The following is a 21,668-nucleotide window of genomic DNA, read 5'->3' on the forward strand; positions in this document are numbered from 1 at the left end:
TCTTTCTTTCCTTCCTTCCTTCCTTCCTCTGGTCCTCCCTCCATGTCCTTCCCCTGTCTGTCCAGGTGGATGCCATGCGCAGTAATGCGGAGGGTCGTATCCAGGTGTACCGGGCGGATCTGGAACGCTTCAGGGCCCGCTGGGACCAGCTGAAGCCCAAGGACGAGGTTCTGGAGACGGGCGACCAGGCGGCCCTGCTGGCCTGTCTGCAGACCATCAAAGATAAGCAGCAGGAGTTCAGTGAACTGGAGCTGGTTCGCACCAAGCTGCTGTGAGTTCATTTCAATATTATTAACATTTTGTTGCTGTCGGGCAGAAAGAATATCTCCATATAACGGTATCAATATCAACAATCATACAAAGGTCATTTGACATAATTTCTTTCTTTTTTATGTGTTGACACATGAATATTTTATTTGAGGTTTGGCACAATTATGTTCTATTAATAATAATAAAAAAAGAGTAATCTATAGAATAATCAATAGATACACACTGCCTGTGTTGGTTGAGTTTTACTCAACCATACTGTTTAATGGCTTGCCTAGATCCAGATCAATAATGCTTCAGCCATACAGAACATGAATTGAACAAAGGGAAGATAAATGGATAAAGTTTAGATGAGATTAGTTTACATTAAACCCACATTAGGCCTTTCTCCCCATCGGCGATTAATCACACTGAGAAGGTATCATTTAATAGAGAGCTTCGTTCTAACAAAAATACAGCCATTAAGTCTCGTTCTTTCTCTCACTTTTCCCCCTATTTTGTTCTGTCTGTTCTTCTCTCTCATTTTCCTCCTTTCCTTCTATCTCGCTCAATCATGTAGTCCCTGACTCCTTCATTTCTTCCTGTTTCCTTTTCATCCCCTTTCCTCAACATTCCCTTGTCCCTTTGCAATCTCTTCATTTCTCTCTGTCTCTGTCTCTGTCTCTGTCTCGCTTCTCTCTCTCTCTCTCTCTCTCTCTCTCTCTCTCTCTCTCTCTCTGTCTCACTTCTCTCTCTATGTCTCTCTCACTCTCTCTCTCTCTCACTCTCTGTTTGTGTGTCAAATGCCTAATAGACATTGTGAGGACCATTGTCCCGTAGTTTTGTCTCGTTTCATGTCTCGTTTCATATGATTATGATGTTGTGAAAAGGAAACCTTCATACCATCTTATCCTTGTACCCGTCTCGTCTCACCTCCTCAGTGAGGACTGTGTCCACTTTGACCTGGAAGCTCCAGACTTCTCTCTGGCCCAAGAGACCGTCAGAGACATGGAGGAGTGCAGTCTGATGTGGTCTCTGTATGAGGAGTGGATGCAGGGCTTCACAGAGAAGGCCCAGGAAGACTGGATCACATTCAGGTACTGTAGGGCCATTGGTCAAAGGGCCATGGGTTAAAATGAAAAGCAGAGAAACACCAATGATTGCAAAATCCTCACACAAATACCACCATGTTATAAAATGCAAAAATGTGTGTACGTGTGCATGTGTATTTGCAGGAGTAAAACCTACATTTTTGAGGAGTTTCTGTTCACCTGGCAAGACAGACTGAGGAAGGTGGAGCAGCCGACCACCATGTCTGTCAAACTGCAGGCGGAGGTGGACAAATACAAGGTGAGAAATAGCACAGTATAAAGGTGTTCATCAACAACCAGCCGTGCTGCTATTGCAAAGTGCATTCAAATTTTATGCAAAGTGCATACAATTTGGAACACCCTTCCCAAAACCATCCGACAAGCAGATACCATTGCATCCTTTAAATCTCTTCTCAAAACGTATTTGTTCAGAAAAGCATTCCCCCCTGCCCCGTTGAATGTTTGTCGGTATTTTTATCTATTACATTGTTGTTGTTTTTATATTGCATCTTTAAATATGCTTTCTACTGTTGGCCAGCTGGCTGTAAGTTTTTGATTTGCTATATGTTGCATCTATTTAATTGTGTTCGATTTTCCTGCTTTTTTTAGTGAATTTGTTGTACAGCACTTTGTGACTTTGTCCAGAAAAGTGCTATATAAATAAAGTTATTATAGGGGCAGCTTCCAGGGACACTTGGATATGTGGATCGGGTCGGGGGACCTGAGACCTTCAACTATGGCAGCCAATATTGCGTCCTATGGTCTTTTCAGTAGTTTACACTAGATGGCGCTCTTCGTCAACATATAAATGATACTAGATTACTAGGAGATGAACCGGAAGTGAAAAACAGCCTGCATTTATCTTGGATTTATTTTTCCCAGATTACATTGTTGCTCAAAGCAACATGCTATATTCAACGGCCGATAACTAAATCACTTTTTTTTTTAACTAATGAAAAAACAAAACAAAAGACAAAACGGGTGAAAGAAAGTTAAACGATTGTCCGCCCCTGTAGACAGCTTTAAATCATGGACACGTGTCCAAATTTGGCTGAGGAACTGCCATTGGATTTTTTTGAATTTTCATGTCATATGAAAGCAGGGAAATCATAGCTTCAAATAGAGATGTTGTTCAGTTTGACTCATCAGTTTTGGAGATAATATTGGCTTATAGAGTACCGGTAATGTCTTGCAGAAAACAGCGAGTTGAGAAAACAGGCTTGAAAGGTTCACTTCTGTGGTCTCTAACATTACACCTAGCTACATGTTTAAGCATTTATTTCATATTTACATGTCAATTTCAGCTCTGACACTTATTTCAGACATGCTCTAGTCTAGTATGTGAAGATTCTGCCTGTGCTATTAACTCATACAAAATAAATAAAAAGGTTTTCTCCTCCTGTTGAAAAGCTGGAATTTGCGTGATGGCAGGCTCTCAGTCAAATACATCACGGATAAGGTACAAACACTGTCGGTGGTGGAAGAATCAATTAATACATCAATGGAAATCAAAAGCCTGCGCCCAACGTGGGGCTTGAACCCACGACCCTGAGATTAAGAGTCTCATGCTCTACCGACTGAGCTAGCCGGGCCTGGTGTCATCATGACACACAGACCAAATGGGGTGTGAACACTTTGCATTGACAAGTGTGAACACTGCATTGACACCAACACCCACTCCCACACACAGCATCATCATGTTCGTCCTTCGCTTGTGAAGATTACCAAGTGGCTTAAAAGTCACAATTTGTCCAATGACGTTTCTTCACAAGTAATGCAATTTCATACCAAGCAACAACAGGCAAGCACTTTATGTATGACTGCTGTACTGAGATGACAATGAATGAATTATTCCGTATGTAAAGATGTGGAAACAGCTGAAAGTCAAGCACAGCAATTGAAATGTAAAATGAGCCCTTATCCCAGCCATCGCCATCTAGTGTAAGCCACTGAAAAGACCATAGGACGCAATATTGGGTGCCATAGCTTTGATGATTTCAAGCTTTTTTCGCCATTTGCATTTTTATATACTTTATGTGATTGGTGAGTCTACTGTAGGATACTTTAAGGCTTAAAGTATTCTACAGTAGACTCATTAAGACTAATTAAATAACAAAAAACGACTACTACTTAAAGTTTAAGTAGTAGTCGTTTTTTGTTATTTAATTAGTTTTAGTTACCTTGGTTCATTGTGTGTTTGTACAGAGTGTGGTTCCGGTATTGAAGTATGTGCGTGGAGAGCATCTGTCTCAGGACCACTGGCTGGACATGTTCCGTCTGCTGGGTCTGCCCAGGGGAACCACCCTGGAGAACCTGACCTTCAACCACTTGCTCAACGTGGCCGACACCATCATAGACAAGGCCCTGGAACTCAAGGTACGCACACTAGGGCTTGGTATCGGTATAATTCTTTCCTTCTTTTTAGTTTAGTTTATTTCGCACAATAAAAACAGTACAAAAAGGTAACATCAATAAAAGAAGTGTGTGCAGGTGAGAAAAGAAACCCAGGGAGGGCTTATATGTGGTTCTCACCAAAGTTAATATACAATTTAACTAATATTATATATAATAATATACAAATATTAAGACAAAGTAATCAAACATAGTTATGGAAAATAACAAACAAAAACAAGAAATACATTATTTACACTTGTGAAGTGTGTGTGCCTGTGTGTGCGTGCGTGCGTGCGTGCGAGCGTGTATGCGCTACATTACGTTAAATTGGAGAGGGTAACTTCAAGAGGCTGGCCCTCAATCTATGTTTAAAGTTACAGAGTGAAGATGCGGAGTTGGCAATAAGTATGTGTGAATTCCAGAGTAAAGAACCTCTGACTTTTATGGAGAACTGGCTAAGAGTGGTACGGCTGAAGGGAGGATGAATATTGTCAGATTGTCTAGTATTATAATCATGAACCTGAGAGTTGGTCTTAAAATATTCTTTGAAAGTTGCAGGAAGCATATTTGGAAGGTAAGTGCATTTATATATGAAAGAACAGGATTGTACTATGTTAATGTCATAGATAGACAGTACATTTAGATTTTTAAACAAAGGAGCAGATGGAGCCAAATAGTGAGAAGAGGTAGCTATTCTTACAAATTTATTTTGAATAATTAATAATTGGTGTAAATTGGATGTATAAGTACTTGCCCAAACAGTATTGCAATAAATGAGACATGGATAAATCAAACTGTAATAGAGGGTTAAAAGGCAAGCCTGATGAACCAGGCCCCTAATTCTTCTGATGATACCAAATTATCTTGAAACTTTGTTGGTTACTGTATGTACGTATGTGTTCTTTCCAAGACAATTTTTCATCCACCAGGATTCCTAGGAACTTGGTGGATGAAACGTGACTCATTTCAAACCCACCAATAGAGATCTTAGCTCTATGATGACAGTATTTTTTGTTTTTGCTCACAAAAACTATAAAATTAGATTTATTTACATTTAGTGATAACTTATTTGCAAGAAACCATTCGGATAGCATAGCTATGCCAGAATTGGCCTCCTTTATGAGAGATTCAAAAATGTTGTGAGTTAAAATCAAATTAGTATTAGTATTTTTCAGTATTGATACCGATTCTGGAGAGGGAAGTTTGGAGCTCTCTGGTGGAGCTGTTGCTCCCGCGACCCGACTACGGACATCCTTTCCCCTTCATCAGGCACCCAGGCTAACCAGGGGGAGAGAGTATAGACACCAAGATTACTGCATGTACCTACCCTAGGTCGCACAGCATACCCGAAAGGAATCAAACACTGGACCTTATAGTTGTGAGGTGACTGCGCTACTGACTGCGCCACGATGCAACTCCTAATAGTTAGAGGGATGTCCGTCAAGGCCATGATGCCCCTTACACCCAGTCTGGCTGACCTGATGTCCATAAATGCCTATTTGAGCTGTATAAACTTTGAGGCCCCTGTGGGCCCGGGAACTGCCCATAGATCCGAAGTCCCGTTATTCCGAACATGCATTAAGGTTGGCCAACATGCACTGCTCCAAAAAGCCACATAAGCCAATGGAAGTCTGTCTCCATACTCTGAAACGCCGCCTAAGACAGTAGGAGTCTGCCCCCATAGACACACAGATTCACAATGGAGACAGCGCTTGTTTCACCTGACAAATATGACGTATATCATCATTTCATGTTTAGGAACTATTCTCTAAAAATGCTTTCCCATAAGGGAAAACTACGAGCCAGCCAGGACTCGAACCTGGAATCTTCTGCTCCGTAGGCAGACGCGTTATCCATTGCGCCACTGGCCCGCTGACCTGCTAAGCTTTTCTGACAAAACTCAACTTCAGAGTGTGAGGATCTGCCATGCCTGACTGCCGCTGCCAGGGGGGTCTTTGTGCCTTCCATTGTTACACAACAGGCTACAGGGAGTCTGTTGTGCAGCATGTACCCTCCAAACAAAGTAATCTGGTCATTACTGACAGCTGTCACATGGCAGCTTTGATGCTTTTGTGTGACGTTGCTGTATGATCAAGTAGGCCGTTCATTTTGGAAATATCTGGGTGGGCATAAAGTGTGTGTGTGTGTGTGTGTGTGTGTGTAGGACCTGAACAGCCGTGCACAGGCAGAGGTGACCATCAGGGAGGCCCTCAGGGAGTTGGAGCTGTGGGGCGCGGCGGCAGCCTTCAACCTCACAGAGTACACCGACAGCGCTGGACACACGCTCACCCTCATCAAGGACTGGAAGGACATAGTTAACCAGGTACAGTACACACTCATACACTTAGGCCTAATAGAGGTATGCACATGCATAAAGTGAGTGGCAAACTGTGTGGCAAGGTGAAGTGCAAAGTTTTGTCTTTAAACGTTGTTTAATGCAATCAGATTTTCTGGCCATCAAGGACAGAAAGAAGTTTTTTGCCACTCAGTAGGCGCTCCTGCATAACTTCTGGGTATGTCACGGTATGTCTGGATTATGTCACGCGCATACCCTCTATTGACACAGGCAGCGTTAGGCAGAGAACTCGGAGAGGTTATTGTCTATATCAGTAGTTCTCAAAGTTCATTACAATACTTTTAATCACTTTACATGTATAAATTGGCTATTCAAAAATATCACCTTTTTTTTTAATCTAAAAAAAAGGAACATTTTGAATCATTTTCCATTTTTAAACAAAAATCTTCTCTTCTTGGGGTCCCTGTCAGAACATATTTTCAGATGAGGCTCCGTGACAAATGTTTGAGAACCACCTGATTAGGTGAAGGTCACGTCACCGTAGTGGGAGTTCCAAAGCAGCGGTCACACGAATTTGGTGTCATACATGCACTTTTATTTATTTTATAATCCAGGTATTTAAACTCTTCATTTGACCACACAGGCCATTTAGGAACAAATCCTCATGCTGAATTCCCACTAGCAGTTTCGAGCGAAGGTTCACAGTGCATTGGCAAAATGCAATAAATTGAGTGTGTCCAAGGTTACGAGAGACATCTTCCTATGTAAGTTAGTTGTGCTCCATTGAGAGCTCTGCTGGCCTGAGTGGATCAAAGCTGGGTACCCCTCCAAGGAGTACCCAGGACCAAAAGGTTTGAGAACCCCTTCTTTATGGAAATGTGCACAGAGAGCAGGTGTACATGGTTGACGTGTTGCAGAAAAATAGCATGTCTCTGGGGCCACCTTTCATGCCGTTTCACAAAACACAGATTCGGCCTTGGCCTTAACAAAAACTAATGGTTCAGTCATGAGATGGTTTAATTTGGCTTTATTCCATGCATCTTCAACCTCTCCATTTCTCAGAAGACGGCTAGTTAAACGACACTATTGGTGTGGGCGCAGCATTATTTGTAGTGGCAAATTGTCTTCTGAACACAACACACAGATCTGGGACAGATAGCAGGCTTTCTCTCCACTCTGCTTCTGTCTAGGTGGGAGATAACCGCTGCTTGCTGCAGTCTCTGAAGGACTCTCCATATTACAGCGGCTTCCAGGACAAGGTCAGTTCAACACACTATTAAGTGTTTAAATAAACACTGATACAGCGTGTCAAGCTGTGAGCTCATGTTCCTCTCTCAACACATGCGTCCAGGTGAGTCTGTGGGAGGTGCGTCTGTCGGACCTGGATGAGTACCTGCTCAGCCTGAACGCCATCCAGAGGCGCTGGGTTTACCTGGAGCCCATCTTTGGACGCGGGGCGCTGCCCAGAGAGCAGGCCCGCTTCAAGAAGGTTGACGAGGACTTCAGGTACTCTCTCTCTTTGTATTTGTGTGTGTCAAATGCCCAATAGTTGTAAGGAGAAGTCCTGTGTACCTCAGCCAGAAGAAGGTTTGACACTGAGGAAGTGGAAACGTCAGTCACCCCTGCTGCCAAACAATACATTATGTGCAGACCAGTCGAGTGCTCCAATACACAATATTTTATTTGGGTAGTCTTCTGAAGTGCCCAGGTATAATATCTGTTCTCTGGCCCAATAGACATTGTGAGGACCATTTTCCTGTTGTTTTTTCTTAGAATCAGTCTTACAATTAGTTTGATTTAGGCATTTAAGATGTTAGGTTTAGGTTGTTGGTTGAAGTTATGATTTACACTTAGTTGCGTGCCGGTGACAAAACTATAAGCTTAATTCAGGATTTCATTAAAACGTTTAAGATTTTGTATTTTACAAAGTCTGTCTGTCCTTCCATCTTTCTATCTTTAACTGTGCATGCTAATAATCGGGTCCAAAAGCATCATCTTTTAACTGCTTGCAATCTACACTTTAGTCTGATTGCGCCCTCTAGTGTTGGACAGCTGGGTAGCATCTCAAAGCAATCCAAATTGATCACATCATGTCCTTTGTTGCGACCCCACGTTGCATTTACTATGAAATCGTGCATTTCCCGTCAGTTAGTCAGTCAGTCACGCCCCATATATGGTCATGCCTTGTAACATCACGTGATGTCATTAATATTAAGCCCATATTTGGAGATCCCTTATGTCATCCATCCTTCCTCTTCGATGTCTCCCTTTTGACTGATACCTGTCCATTTAAACTGTAGACAGGCCTGCCTCAAAGTTGCCAAAGCATCAGCGCTCGCCCAGCAATCTGCTGTCACTCAGGCGGATATGTTGATCTAATCACCCATTCCTATGGCAAGCGACAGTGCTCGCCCAGCAGTCTGCTGTCACCCAGGCGGATGCGCGCACGCAACCTCTGCCCCTTTAGCTTCTCGCCCTCAGGTGTCTTACTGGTAGATTATGTTGTATTTGGTAGAAAATGAAACTATGAACTGAATTGGTTGTGTTTGTTTGTTTGTGTGCTCCAGGTCTATAATGTCAGATGTTCATAGGGACAGTCGTGTGGTTTCTCTGAGCTCCAGGGCTGGCATCAGGAACTCCCTGGTCACCATCCTGGATCAGCTACAGCGCTGCCAGAAATCACTCAACGAGTTCCTAGAGGTACCGTACCATATTTTTTGGGGGGTGTTTTACTTTATTTGTCAATTAATGCCCTACTACTTAATCATATTACAGCGACACACATACTTTTGCTGTTTTGGGATTTGAATCCTAAAAAGTAACAGTTTTTGACATAATGACATAGTGTTTCAGTGTGAAGTTAAATGCAATTTAGCTCTGGCCACGGGAAGGTGTGTGCATGAGATGAGCATGCACGCAACAGTTTCATGGGATCTGTCAGCTTGCCACTTGCCTACCATTGAAAATGTGTGTGGTTGTATTTTCCTATACTTGTGAGGACCAAATGTCCAAAGGTAGACCAGAGGTACAGGTGTTAAAATGCCTACGCCCAACGTGGGGCTCGAACCCACGACCCTGAGATTAAGAGTCTCATGCTCTACCGACTGAGCTAAAGCTGGGGAACATTAGACTGTAAGAGGGGGGGAAGAAGAAAAATGGAGGGGGAAGAAGGGGGGAGAAGAAAAAGAGAAGAAAGAAGAGAAAAGGAGAGAAAAGGAGAGAGAAAAGGAAGGGAAAGGGTGCAATTCTAACTCAGCTTCATGTACAATCCTGCTGCAAGCGATAATGTATCCGAATATTTTCAAAAAGCACTGAAATGTTAAAACTAGCTTCTAGGAAGGGGAAGTACGAATCCAAGCTCGGGGTCCCAGTGTCACCGGTTCAAGCCCCGCTTAAAACAAAACGATATTGAGTAGACTTATGACAGCAGTGAATGGCAAACCTTTAGCATTGGATTCAGAGTGATTTCGAGTAACTGCTACAGTCAACCAAATTATTTTTCACTGCAGGGAGTCAAGTATGCGTTTACTGAACGTTGATATTAATCAGCATGCTCACATAATAGTTATAGCGATATCTGCTGTCTTTGCATAAACACCTTGCTTCCTGCTTTAAGGAACTGACAAGCCCTTCCAGCACACAATGTTTGATAATTTCTTCAGTTTTTTAAGTCCCATTTTGTAAAACCCAAGTTTAAAGCATGCACCACTACTTATTAACCAATACATAACTAAGCCCTGGAACAAAATTCAACACAACGATGTAATAACATTCTTTTAAACATTTATTTTCAGGTTTAACACAAGTAAATGTGCATTGTTGTACAAACATGCAAAGTGTGCAAAAATACTGTGCAATATAAAATATATGAAACATGTTAGGTTATTATTAATATTATAGTATAAGTAAGAGTATACAAATGGAACCAAATTGATCTGCCCTATCTTCTACAGAGCATAGGAGCAATACATTTCTAACTGTTGTAGCATTAGGCTATACAGCATCAAACTCATTTTACCCATTATAAAATGTTGCCTAGTTTGCCATTATCTAGGACCTAGATAATGGCAAACTAGGCAACATTTTATAATGGGTAAAATGGGACATTCACCTAGATTCTAGGTGAATGTCCCATGCACCTGTCATTAATGGCTATGAGTCATTGAAAATTTGATTGGGGTCAGGGGACCCCCAGGGGTCCTTAAGTCAGTTCCAAGTGGTCCCCAAAATAAATATAGCCTACATCAGAGCTATGTGAAAATAACCGATCTACAAGCTCACAGTGTTGGGTGAACTATTACAGGCAGGGTGGAACAAAAAAAATAACGTGTTAATAGACCAAATCTGCTATGTGAAAATAGCCAATCTACAAGCTTCTAGATTTGATTATTATAGGCTATTTGTCTAGCATGGACAGCCTGTAAGAGATGGCACACAATTTATAGCCTATTATAAAAATCCCAGGTTGATATAATACACAATCCTCTGTGATCACCAACTCACCAGAACATCTCACATTAAAAACGTTTGGATTGTCATGTTTGAAAGTATTCTAGTAATGCAACACTGAGCCTGTAAACTGTGTGATGCTAACACGCTAACACTGTTAGCATGGTCTGCCTTGGTCAAAAAAAAACGGGCACACAAGGTTACATGAGTTTATAATGTTACATCGTGTGTTTCTGTGGTAAACAACTCACGTTAAGTCTGCGCACACTGTACGTTGCTATGGTAACCACTAACCTGTCATCAAATGCTGCTAACGTTGTGGTCGCCATTGTTAGCATTTGTGCTATCAGGCAAAAGCTGAGATAGATATAAAACTACTGGCCAAAAGGTCATACAAAACACAACACCTAAAATCGGATTGTTATTGTGACCCATTGAGCACAAACAGACCATCACGATTTGCTTGCTGGACCTATAATTAATTTATTTGCATTAAATGTCCACTCGCCCATGTAAATTAAAAGCAAGATGGCTGCCGTGAACTTGCGTCAAGTCATGCCATTGGCCAGTTAAAGAAGCCGGGATCTTCCCCAGCTTCCGTCATTGGTCAGTTAATGAAGCCTGGAGCGCCGTGAATGGTGGATTAATGAAGCCCCCTCCTGTGATTGGTCAGTTAATGAAGCTCGAAGCCCCGTGAATGGTCAGTTAATGAAGCCCCTTACAGTCTTTCAGGGGCTGGGTAGAGCTAGCCGGGCCTGGTGTCAACATGACACACACCCCATTTGGGCTGACCTTTGGTCTTTTCACACTGAAGTGTGAACACTTTGCATTGACACCAACACCCACTCCCACACACAGCATCATCATGTTCGTCCTTCGCTTGTGAAGATTACCAAGAGGCTTAAAAGTCACAATTTGTCCAATGACAGTTCTTCACAAGTAATGCAATTTCATACCAAGCAACAACAGGCAAGCACTTTATGTATGACTGCTGAGATGACAACGAATAAATTATTCCGTATGTAAAGATGTGGAAACAGATGTGGAGGACCTGTGCTGGTACGCGGACATGTCCCACTGGTACGGGAGAAGGGAATCCCAAGTTTTCCCGAATGTGAATACATAACCGTGCGTCACCAGGATCAATGATATGGTCACTGACAATGATGGAACATTATGTTGAGAATGTGATATAATATAGCAGCGGGGAGGCGACTTGAGGCCAGTCAACTGTCTTCCGTGTTTTGGTACGATGATGCGTGACCTCAATGCACAACCCCACCCCCACCCCCCAGCCATACCGGTCCGCGAACATTTTATGAACGGTCAGACGGTTCATGGTTGAGAACCCCTGCAGTAGACTATGAGAACTAGACGCTGTGTGGACTGTTTTCCTGGTCCTCACAAGAAAGACATTAGGTTCATCATAATACATTTGTCGGCTATTTTCAGCTATTTTCAATGCCGTCCTAAAGATGCCCTCACAAGTTCAAACCTGTGTCCTTGTGGGTTTCAGGAGAAGCGGTCTGCGTTCCCGAGGTTCTACTTCATTGGAGATGACGACCTGTTGGAGATCCTGGGCCAGGCCACCAACCCGACCGTCATCCAATCTCACCTCAAGAAGCTCTTTGCTGGTCAGAGACGTCTACCCCTGAGCTACATAATAGACTATACAGTATATGAGCATTCTTGCATATTCCTTGCGACCAGCGGTGTCTATTTTACCCCCAGCCAGGCCTGCATGCCACATTCGGCTATTCCCCTGCTATTTTCAATGCCAACCTAAAATGTTTATGTCCATACAAGTATAGTAATTTTAACGTGTGTGTGCGTTTTGTGCGTGTTGTGCGTGTAGGCATCAACAGTGTGCAGTTTGATGAGCAGTGCCAGCACATCGTGGCCATGCGTTCTCTAGAGGGAGAGGTGGTTCCACTCAGGAACCTCATCCGCATCTCCAACCACGTGGAGGTAAGCATATGACACGCATGCTTGTCAAATCAATCAATGCTTAAAAGTGCTATTTTGGGGGCAGGCCCATATCCGAGGCGGGGTTGTTGAAAGGGCCTTTATGTGTGGAGTTCCTCACAAAAAAGCATGCAGTAATCCTAGTCTCTAAACTGCGGGGGGTTACAAAATAGTGGGTTTGCATTGAATCTTAAATAGCTCTATATTCTTATCATTGCTCTAAAGCGTTTGTTCAGTACCAGGGGTAAAAAAATGAAGAATAAATTAAACAGACACAATTGTAAGTGGAACACTATACATTTGATGCTGATAAAATACCTTTGTGAGATTCTCTCTCCTTATTGGACAAAATTGGTATCCCAACTGAACATGTGTTTTCTGTTTACTAAGGAACTGGAGAGACAGGGAGCCTGCTACTGCTACTGATTACTGAACAAACACTATAGGAATCATTACTATTACATTTAATAAACCTGTGTGTGTGTGTGTGTGTGTGTGCTCCCCAGGTGTGGCTGGGTGAGCTTTCTTCAGAGATGAAGGAGACATTGAAACACCTGCTGTATGAGTGTGTGTCTGCAGGAAAGAAAGGAGATGTGGACCCCTCTCGTTACCCCTCACAGGTACACACGCACACATCCTTTTCATCATCTTAGTTTAGAAAAAGTACAATAATTCCAACAATTTACCCCATCTACATTAGCAAATTAATTTATATTATACAAGAGGTCAACCACACCAATGCAACTTGGTGTGGTTGACCTTAAAACGTCCCAAGGAGTCCCTACTGTGTGGTTTGGGCTTTAGAGGTACAATTATACAACAATGCTGAAAGGATTACACAAAACGCCTTGAGGGCTTTGTGTTCCTATGTGTTCAATGCTTAAAGACAGTACTGTACAAAAATCCTCAATACTAGCAAATATATTTACAGAAAAACAGTGGGGGGTAATTCATTTTTACTCAAGTTAGAAGACTTTGCGATTATGTGATGTCCTGTTTCCCACACAGCACATGTCAAAACTCAAAACATGTGATTGGCACTGGATGAGTTCAACTGGGCAAAACAGGTCAAAATGTAATTAAAAAATAGTTGTATGGTAAATGGTGCATTTATATAGTGCCTTTATCCAAGGCGCTTTACATAGGTTGTTGTGCATTCAACCATTCATGCACCAATGGCAGCGGAAACCATGCAAGGCACCAACTGGCAACCTTGTGGTTACCATGCGGCCACTCTACCCCTGAGCCAAGTAAACTAACAAACCTCACAAGTAAACTAACGTGTGTATGTGCGTGTGTGTGTGTGTGTGTGTGCGTGTGTGCGTGCGTGTGTAGATCCTGTGCCTGGCGGAGCAGATCCAGTTCACTGAAGAGACGGAGAAAGCTCTGAGGGATCAGAGTCTACAGCAGGTGGAGCTGGAGCTGGCTGCAAAACTAGAACACTACACTAATGTAGACACCAGCTCTGAAGAGCAGAGTAGCACAGGTACGTGTGTGTGTGTGTGTGTGTTATATTTGGAGAGTTACGCTTACGTTTAGGATAAGATTCAGTTTAAGGGTAGCGGTTGGGTTTAGGGGTTGGAGTTAGAGTTTTCCCTATTTTGAGGAGGCCGCTATTTATCACTGAGAGATAAAACACTACCAAGGCGGACTGACCTGATATCCAGCCACACACAAAGACACGCTTGCGAAATGCAAAAAATGCGGGGGAAAAATGCGGGGAAAAAATGCGAAATGTGAAAATGCGAAATGAGAAATGGCGGCTTTTCAAAATGCGAAATGGCGGCTTTTCAAAATGCGAAATGGCGGCTTTTCATAATGCGAAATGCTAAATGGCGGCTTTTCAAAATGGCGGCTTTTCAAAATGCGAAATGGCGGCTTTTCAAAATGCGAAATGGCGGCTTTTCAAAATGCGAAATGACAGCTTTTCAAAATGCGAAATGCGAAATGACGGGAGAGTAATTGCCGCTGGCCTAATCTAATGACCTGGAGGCTAAGTGAACGCCACATAAAACCCAGACAGGTAGAAAGATCAGTCACACTGAATGTGAGTGTCAGACAGAAAACTTCTATCTTGTAAAATAGCCAATCTGAAGTTAACGTGTCACATGGCAATTATTTATTTTTTATTGTGAACATGAAAGTGGTTAAGTTTGCCTTAACCACTGGGTAAAGTATTATTTGGACTACATTGGATCCATTGGAACACAGGCTCTTGTTTTTTCCCCATGTCGTCTCTGTCGGGTGGAAACCTCATTACCGGTATGTCCAAAATGTGCAACGTTTCAAGTTTGCAGATCTGCTACATTTGATACTTTAGTTTGACGCTGACATCAAGTAGGATGTTAATTTACGAAAAAAGTTAGGTTTCTGCCCGACAGCAACAATATCCTGAAAAAGTAGCGGTTTTGGACATACATGGTTTCCGTCGGATAGTGGCAGTATAAAAGAGGCAGGTTCCTGAACGGTCATCTTGTCTTGCAGGCTGGCTTCTAAGGTCACAGTGTTGGAGAAAAGTCATTTTGCTCCTGTCAGGAGGAGATAGAAAGCTTGTGGACTGTGACTGCTTCAGATAATATACAATGGTTCCAACGCACACAGCCAGTTCCTAAACTTCTTCAGCTCGGATTCTCAAAAGAGGAATTTGGTGTCTTACCGCAGTGTTTCTCAAACTGTGGGTCTGGACCAGCAGGGCAGTCCCCAAACTATTTTGGAGAGGGGTCCTCAGATGATTGTCTTAATGTACAACATTGCTTTCTCACTGGACATAAACAATCCAACAGCGCTCTTCATGGGTCCAAAAAATTGTCCCGAAATCCGAAATTAATCTGTGACATTTTACCGATTCCGACCCGTTTAGAAAACATTTTCAAATTGCAAAACCAACCCCGAATGGATCTGTGATTATTTCGTTAGATTCCGACCTGTTTCGAGATTTCCTTCAAATGGCGGCACCGCACCCGACCGAGGTATTTTTGGTTCTTTCATATTTTAAGATAAAATAGTATTTTGTGAATTTGAAGTGATCAAAAAAAGTTCAATCTTCAGATAATCCTAATGATCTCAAATATTTCACAAAACAAAAGCAAAGGTTAAATCTGCAATTTCTTCAACTGGTGTAGCTGTATGGCTACCAAAACATCCTAATTCCTCACGTTGTGCTAATTGATTTTGAAACACAGCGTGCATGGTGGACTCCTTTCACGCTGTTTCACAAATGTTTGTTACTTTATTTTATTTTCAGTCATGAGATTGTATTTTTCTTTAATCCTTGAGTGCTCATTATCATAGTATGTGAGGCCAGTCTTTGACGTCATATCGATGACATCAGGGATCTGCATATATGGGCATAAATAAAAGGTACACAAACAGACAGGCAGTTGTGGATTTAGAGGTAGTATTTCTGGTCAACCACTGAACCGCTAGTCCGACTGACGTCCCACTCAGCACTACACTCCCATGTGTCCTCGGTGATACACTTGTCACGTTTGAAGCTGATCGGTCGAACAGTTCTCAAGACATACAGGGGAGACACAGACAGACAGAGATTCCATGCATTTATAGATATGCTGTAGATATATAATACATAGCATATATACCGATGGAGGGAAGAGTATGCGGGTCATTCTAATTCATGCCATTTTCTGTCCCTCAGAACAAAACCATTTATAAATTTGAAAAAAAGACAAAATTATAAAAATCATAATTTTGTTTCCTTGATGTGTTTTCATAGCATAAGAACAATAAAGTTTGTGTTTTTATAGTTTTATAGGGTTATTTCGTTCAACTTTGACTAGATATTGAGCCCAGAAAATGTTAATTAAACATATATCTCATATAAAGTTTTTTTTTTAATTTGTTTAAAATTGGGTAAAAAACTATATTTTAGTTGTGTCCCCCTGTTACTGTTAAAAGAAAACAGTCCTTCAGAGGTAATGGAGTGTTCCAAAAGTCCATCCTTTCCAGGTATTGACATCATCACTTTCATGAAGTGGTGGCAAAATGTCAGCCAAGTGTGCTCTTCTTTTAATTAATTTAGTTTGAGTTTTATAATGTTTGACATAGAGGGATGACCACTCTGCTAAAACATAATCATCAGGTATTATTAATATATGAGGAAGATTTTCTTTTTTTTAAGTGTACAGTATTTGTTAAAACACTAAAAGACACACCCACCATTTCATTAATTATGCCTGATTTGCCTGATGGGTGGTGATCTACCTGAACTGTAGATCACCAGTAGAAAGTGGAAAAGTGGTGAAGTGGTCCTTTAAGAACAATCATTTAAATAATAGCAGGCCTGCCTAGTTTAACATCATCCATCCATTGCTCTGGTGTTCCGAGCCAGAGAATGCTTTTAATGCATCCATCTATTTATCCTCCAAGCTATTACTTTGGCCGTGATCACACAGCAAGGTTTGGAAAACACAAGACGCACCGTTGCGGAACGATATCTTAGGCACAAATGCACAGAGGCAATTTTTTGAAGTTGTCTGGATCAAACGCTGAAATTGAATCACTGTTGTTGGTTTGCAGGACATTCTGTCAGTGTAAACCGTACCGTCACTGTCGGGTGGAAACCTTGTATGTCCAAAACTGTTACTCTTCAGCAAATGGAAACAAATAACCTTTGTTCCAATGGATCCAATGTAGTTATTATTTAGTCATAAGCTCTTACTATTTCCTTGGTTGGTTCAATATTTACAAAACCCACAGACAGTCTTATTTAGCAGTTTCACTTTCAAACATTTTCAGAAAATAGCCAAAATACTTCAAATAATTGAAAGTATCCATAACTTCCAGTAACTCCAGATTCCAGTAGGTGCCTATTGATTGATGAGACTTTATGGCTCTGAAAGTGATTGGATCCAACTGAATTAAATTACACATACTCTAGCACTTTGTGTAACCCATACACGCGGCAGCAGGACACTGCTCATCTGTGGTGGAAGATGTACTCACTACTCAAGAGTAAAAGTACAAAAGTAGTGGTGTCAACATTATTCACACTGGTTCATATGGCACATTACATTTTTTTCACAACTAGTCTTTTTATGTATTTATATAGGCCTAGCCAATCTACAGTATAAGCTCACGACGCTTCCCATTGCAAGCCACTATGAGCTTGTTAATGTGTGTTGTGTATTAATAATATTAAGCAGCAACGTAACTAGGTGTATTGAGTTCTTAATTACAATATTTCAAACAATGAAACTAACATGAGTAAATTTACTTAGTTAATTTCCACCCTCTCCAAACTTCTCTGGATCAGGGCCCACTTGGTACTCACTTAAGTGGTCAGATGGGTGGTCCAAATGCATTTTTTTATTGATCAATCAATTGATTTTGTTCTGGCTTGGATCAATGTAACTAACGCAATATTCTTTAAGTTACTATAATTCTTTTCCAACACTGTTTTCATTCAAAATGTAGTATTCTGCCAATTATTTGGGGGTCCCACTTGCAATGGCCTCGTGGGCCCCCGGCACCACAGCTTGGGGGCGCCACAGCTCATATGTTAGGCTTTGGTCTCGTGTCTGAGCCAAATAGCCATGCAGTTAGTCAGGCTGCACCAACTCAGCTGCCAGGTTTTATGGTCCATCTATTTGTCCAGGGTCATTAGACTGCTCTGCCAGTGCCAGCCATTTACTTCCAGCAGCTCCAATCAGTGATGCCTGCCACTGATTGCACTGTAGCTCTCCTGCCAGCCTGCTGCTGTAGAGCCAACACACGTCACACATAATGAGACTCACTCTTTCCCAGGTGTTTGGCCGAGGCGGACAGGGTTTGGAGGTTAGGTTTAGGCATCATTTCTGTGAGGTTATGTTTCTGAGTTGGTGTTCTGTACCTTACAAAATTGTATATGTACAAGCAAAGAATGTTTGCTTTCGCCATCTGTCCGTTGAAGTGTCATCAGAGTTAATTGTCTATGTTTGGATTCTTTTTAAGTAGTTCTTAGTTTGCTCTTAGTTCTAAATGTGTTTTATGTCAGGGTTAAGCATAGTGTTTGTGAGGTTAGGGTTAGGTTTAGGCATAGTTTTAGTGAAGTTAAATGTTATTGTTTATACACAATTAAGCCAAAACACCTGGAAAAGAGGGCATCCCCACACATCACTGTTGCTCCATGGAAAAAACTTTTCAACTACATACATTTAGCTACTTAAACCTTATAACCAGATCACCAAAACCGCCTTTTTCCACCTCCGTAACATTGCCCGCCTTCGTCCCATGTTATCCCACACTGCCGCTGAAACACTCATTCATTCCTTCATTACATCCAGACTCGACTACTGCAATAGCCTCCTGTATGGCGTCACCACCTCAAAAAACTTCAATATGTCCAAAATTCCGCCGCCCGCCTGCTCACCAGAACCAGATCCAGGGACCACATCACACCCATCCTCCGTGAACTCCACTGGCTCCCAGTCAAGTCCAGGATTGAATTTAAAATACTCACCATCACCTACAAAACCCTCAACAACCAGGCCCCCCTCTACCTCTCTGAACTCATCAACCGCCATGTCCCCTCCCGCTCCCTCAGATCAAGCACTGCCAACCAACTGGAACCCCACAAATCAAACAAACGGACATGGGGAGACCGGGCCTTTGCAGTGGCTGCCCCTTCTCTCTGGAACTCACTCCCAACTCACATCAGAGCTGCCCCCACCCTCGAAATGTTCAAAAGCACACTCAAAACCCACCTTTTCAAACTGGCTTTCCCTACATAACCCCCCCCACACACACACACTGACACACCCCTTCTTGTTTGTCCCTCTTTGATTTTTGATTTCTAGTTTTAACCTTTTAAACCTTTTTAAATAGTTTTCTAATAAATATGTCTGTACTTTTTCTGTAAAGCGACTTTGGGTACCTAGAAAAGCGCTATATAAATCGTATATATTATTATTATTATTATTATAAGCCTATATCATCCCTTTCGGGTGGAGTCCTCTTATGTCCAAAACTGTTACTTTTCAGGATTCAAATTCAAACTACTTTTGATGCTTTTGTGTGACGCTGTAGTGTGATCAAGTAGGGTATTAATTTAGGCAAAAACGAAAAGGTTATATGGAGGTATGATGTTTCTGCCCAACAGCAACGATATGCTTTGCTGCGTGACAGATTGTGAAAATAGCCAATCTGCTGTGAGATTGTGGTTGTATTGTACAGTACGTGTGTCGTGTGTTGTGTAGAATCCAGCATTCTGCAGCTGAAGCTGAAGGCTCTGATCCTGGACATCATCCACAACATCAGCGTGGTGAAGCAGCTCAGTCAATCGTGCGTCAGCAGCCCGGACTCCTGGGCGTGGAAGAAGCAGCTGCGCTTCTACATAGGAGCGGACAAATGTTGCCACATACACATGGTGGATGCACTGTTCAGCTATACTTATGAGTACCAGGTATGTATAGATGTAGGACAAATGCTGCCACATACACATTTCAGCTATACTTATGAGTACGAACAAAATGTAATGACTCAACTCAACTACAATTCCGAGTGCTTGTCTGGGTGGGGTTTCAAATATGATTGTTTTGGGGGGTCGCGGCCTTCAAAGTTTTGAGAACAACTGTTATATAAGACAAATACTGCCAAAGCTTTACACAGTTCGATACACATATTGAGGTCCTGGCCTCAAAATGCTGCCTGCCTTGTTGTTCATCAGGAAGCTGCAAAAGCTACTTTACTGCAGGAACATTCCCTGGCTTTAAACACAATGACTATTATATAATGCCACAAATCCTTAATTCACATCATCCTTCTACTCGGAACAGCTCCACAATCACATTCAAGTCCCCACATTTTAGTGTTCACCACTAGGGGGCAGTTTTGGTCCAGGTATCGATCTATATAGCTTACTAGAAATGCCTTGATGTACTCTCTGCTGCAGTCCCTCTGCAAAACTGCTGCCTAAACCCCCTCATCTGCCCTTTAGTGCCCTCCACTCATTCATCAGTGGTGGTGGAGTATTCACAAATAAGTATTCACATCTTTTACTTAAGTAAAAGTATCACAGCAGCTTGGAAATACTCTGTTACAAGTAAAAGTATGGTTTTCAAATTGTACTAAAAGTATAAAGGTATTGGCATCAAAAAGTACCAAAAAGTTAAACCCTTAATATGCATAATGTCCCAAGTATAACATTCACAAGTATAGCATGTGTACTTGCTCAAAACGTGTCACATTGTGGCATGTTGTGAGCTTGTTGATCGGCTATTTTATTTGTATGCCTTTATTTATAGGACAGTAGACTGACAGGAAATGGGGAGAGAGAGATGGGGAATGACACGCACCAAAGACATGCTGTCAGGCTACATTTGCAGCCTAGGCCCCCAGAACGCTACGCCAGAGGCCCAGGCCTGATTGGCTACTTTCAAATAGCATATGTTTAAATAGGGTTGAAGTGGTTAATGCATGTTTTGTAACAATACTCAAAATCCACAAAATAATTACAGTACAGTATGTAACTGTAATTGTCAAATAATTGTAATGGAGTAAAAAAAATCCTCTGAGATGAAGTGTAGTATTGGAAATACTCCAGTAATGTAAAAAAAATAACCTCCTCTCTCCCTCCCTCCTCCTGCATGCGTGTACCAGGGGAACGCCGCTAAGCTGGTGCACACGCCGCTGACCGATAAGTGCTACTTGACGCTGACCCAGGCCATGAAGATGGGCCTTGGGGGGAACCCGTACGGGCCCGCCGGCACCGGGAAGACCGAGTCCGTCAAAGCCCTGGGGGGGCTGTTTGGACGGCAGGTCCTGGTGTTCAACTGTGATGAGGTACAGCACTGAGGCACCTAATGGAGAATGTTTAGTCCTGGTGTTCAACTGTGATGAGGTACAGCACCAAAGCACTCGATAGAGAATGTTTAGTCCTGGTGTTCCACTGTGATGAGGTACAGCACCAAAGCACTCGATAGAGAATGTTTAGTCCTGGTGTTCAACTGTGATGAGGTACAGCACCAATGCACTCGATAGAGAATGTTTAGTCCTGGTGTTCAACTGTGACGAGGTACAGCACCAAAGCACTCGATAGAGAATGTTTAGTCCTGGTGTTCCACTGTGATGAGGTACAGCACCAAAGCACTCGATAGAGAATGTTTAGTCCTGGTGTTGGTGATGACGTACAGAAGTGGTTTTCAACCTTTTTCATATCAAGGTCCATTATTTATTCGGCATTTGAGCCACGGATCACCATTTGATGAGATTTACCCTTTCAGAGAGTCAGA

General features: G+C 42.2%; 1 protein-coding gene across 1 annotated transcript in view; it reads left to right on the forward strand.

Moving 5' to 3' along the window:
- The window catches only part of dync2h1 (dynein cytoplasmic 2 heavy chain 1), a 268,404-nt gene that overhangs the window by 21,504 nt on the left and 225,232 nt on the right, over nt 1–21,668 (forward strand). The window contains exons 24-37 of the mRNA XM_080771399.1: nt 66–271; nt 1,188–1,343; nt 1,482–1,596; nt 3,543–3,713; nt 5,896–6,054; nt 7,218–7,286; nt 7,379–7,533; nt 8,595–8,727; nt 11,993–12,110; nt 12,332–12,444; nt 12,948–13,061; nt 13,777–13,927; nt 19,635–19,840; nt 21,037–21,219. Of these exons, the coding sequence (XP_080627525.1) occupies nt 66–271; nt 1,188–1,343; nt 1,482–1,596; nt 3,543–3,713; nt 5,896–6,054; nt 7,218–7,286; nt 7,379–7,533; nt 8,595–8,727; nt 11,993–12,110; nt 12,332–12,444; nt 12,948–13,061; nt 13,777–13,927; nt 19,635–19,840; nt 21,037–21,219 (2,049 nt within the window). The remainder of the gene's footprint in view (nt 1–65; nt 272–1,187; nt 1,344–1,481; nt 1,597–3,542; nt 3,714–5,895; nt 6,055–7,217; nt 7,287–7,378; nt 7,534–8,594; nt 8,728–11,992; nt 12,111–12,331; nt 12,445–12,947; nt 13,062–13,776; nt 13,928–19,634; nt 19,841–21,036; nt 21,220–21,668) is intronic.

The sequence above is a fragment of the Protomyctophum bolini genome (assembly GCF_963924005.1).
Source record: "Protomyctophum bolini genome assembly, chromosome: 9".
Taxonomy (NCBI): Eukaryota; Metazoa; Chordata; class Actinopteri; order Myctophiformes; family Myctophidae; genus Protomyctophum; species Protomyctophum bolini.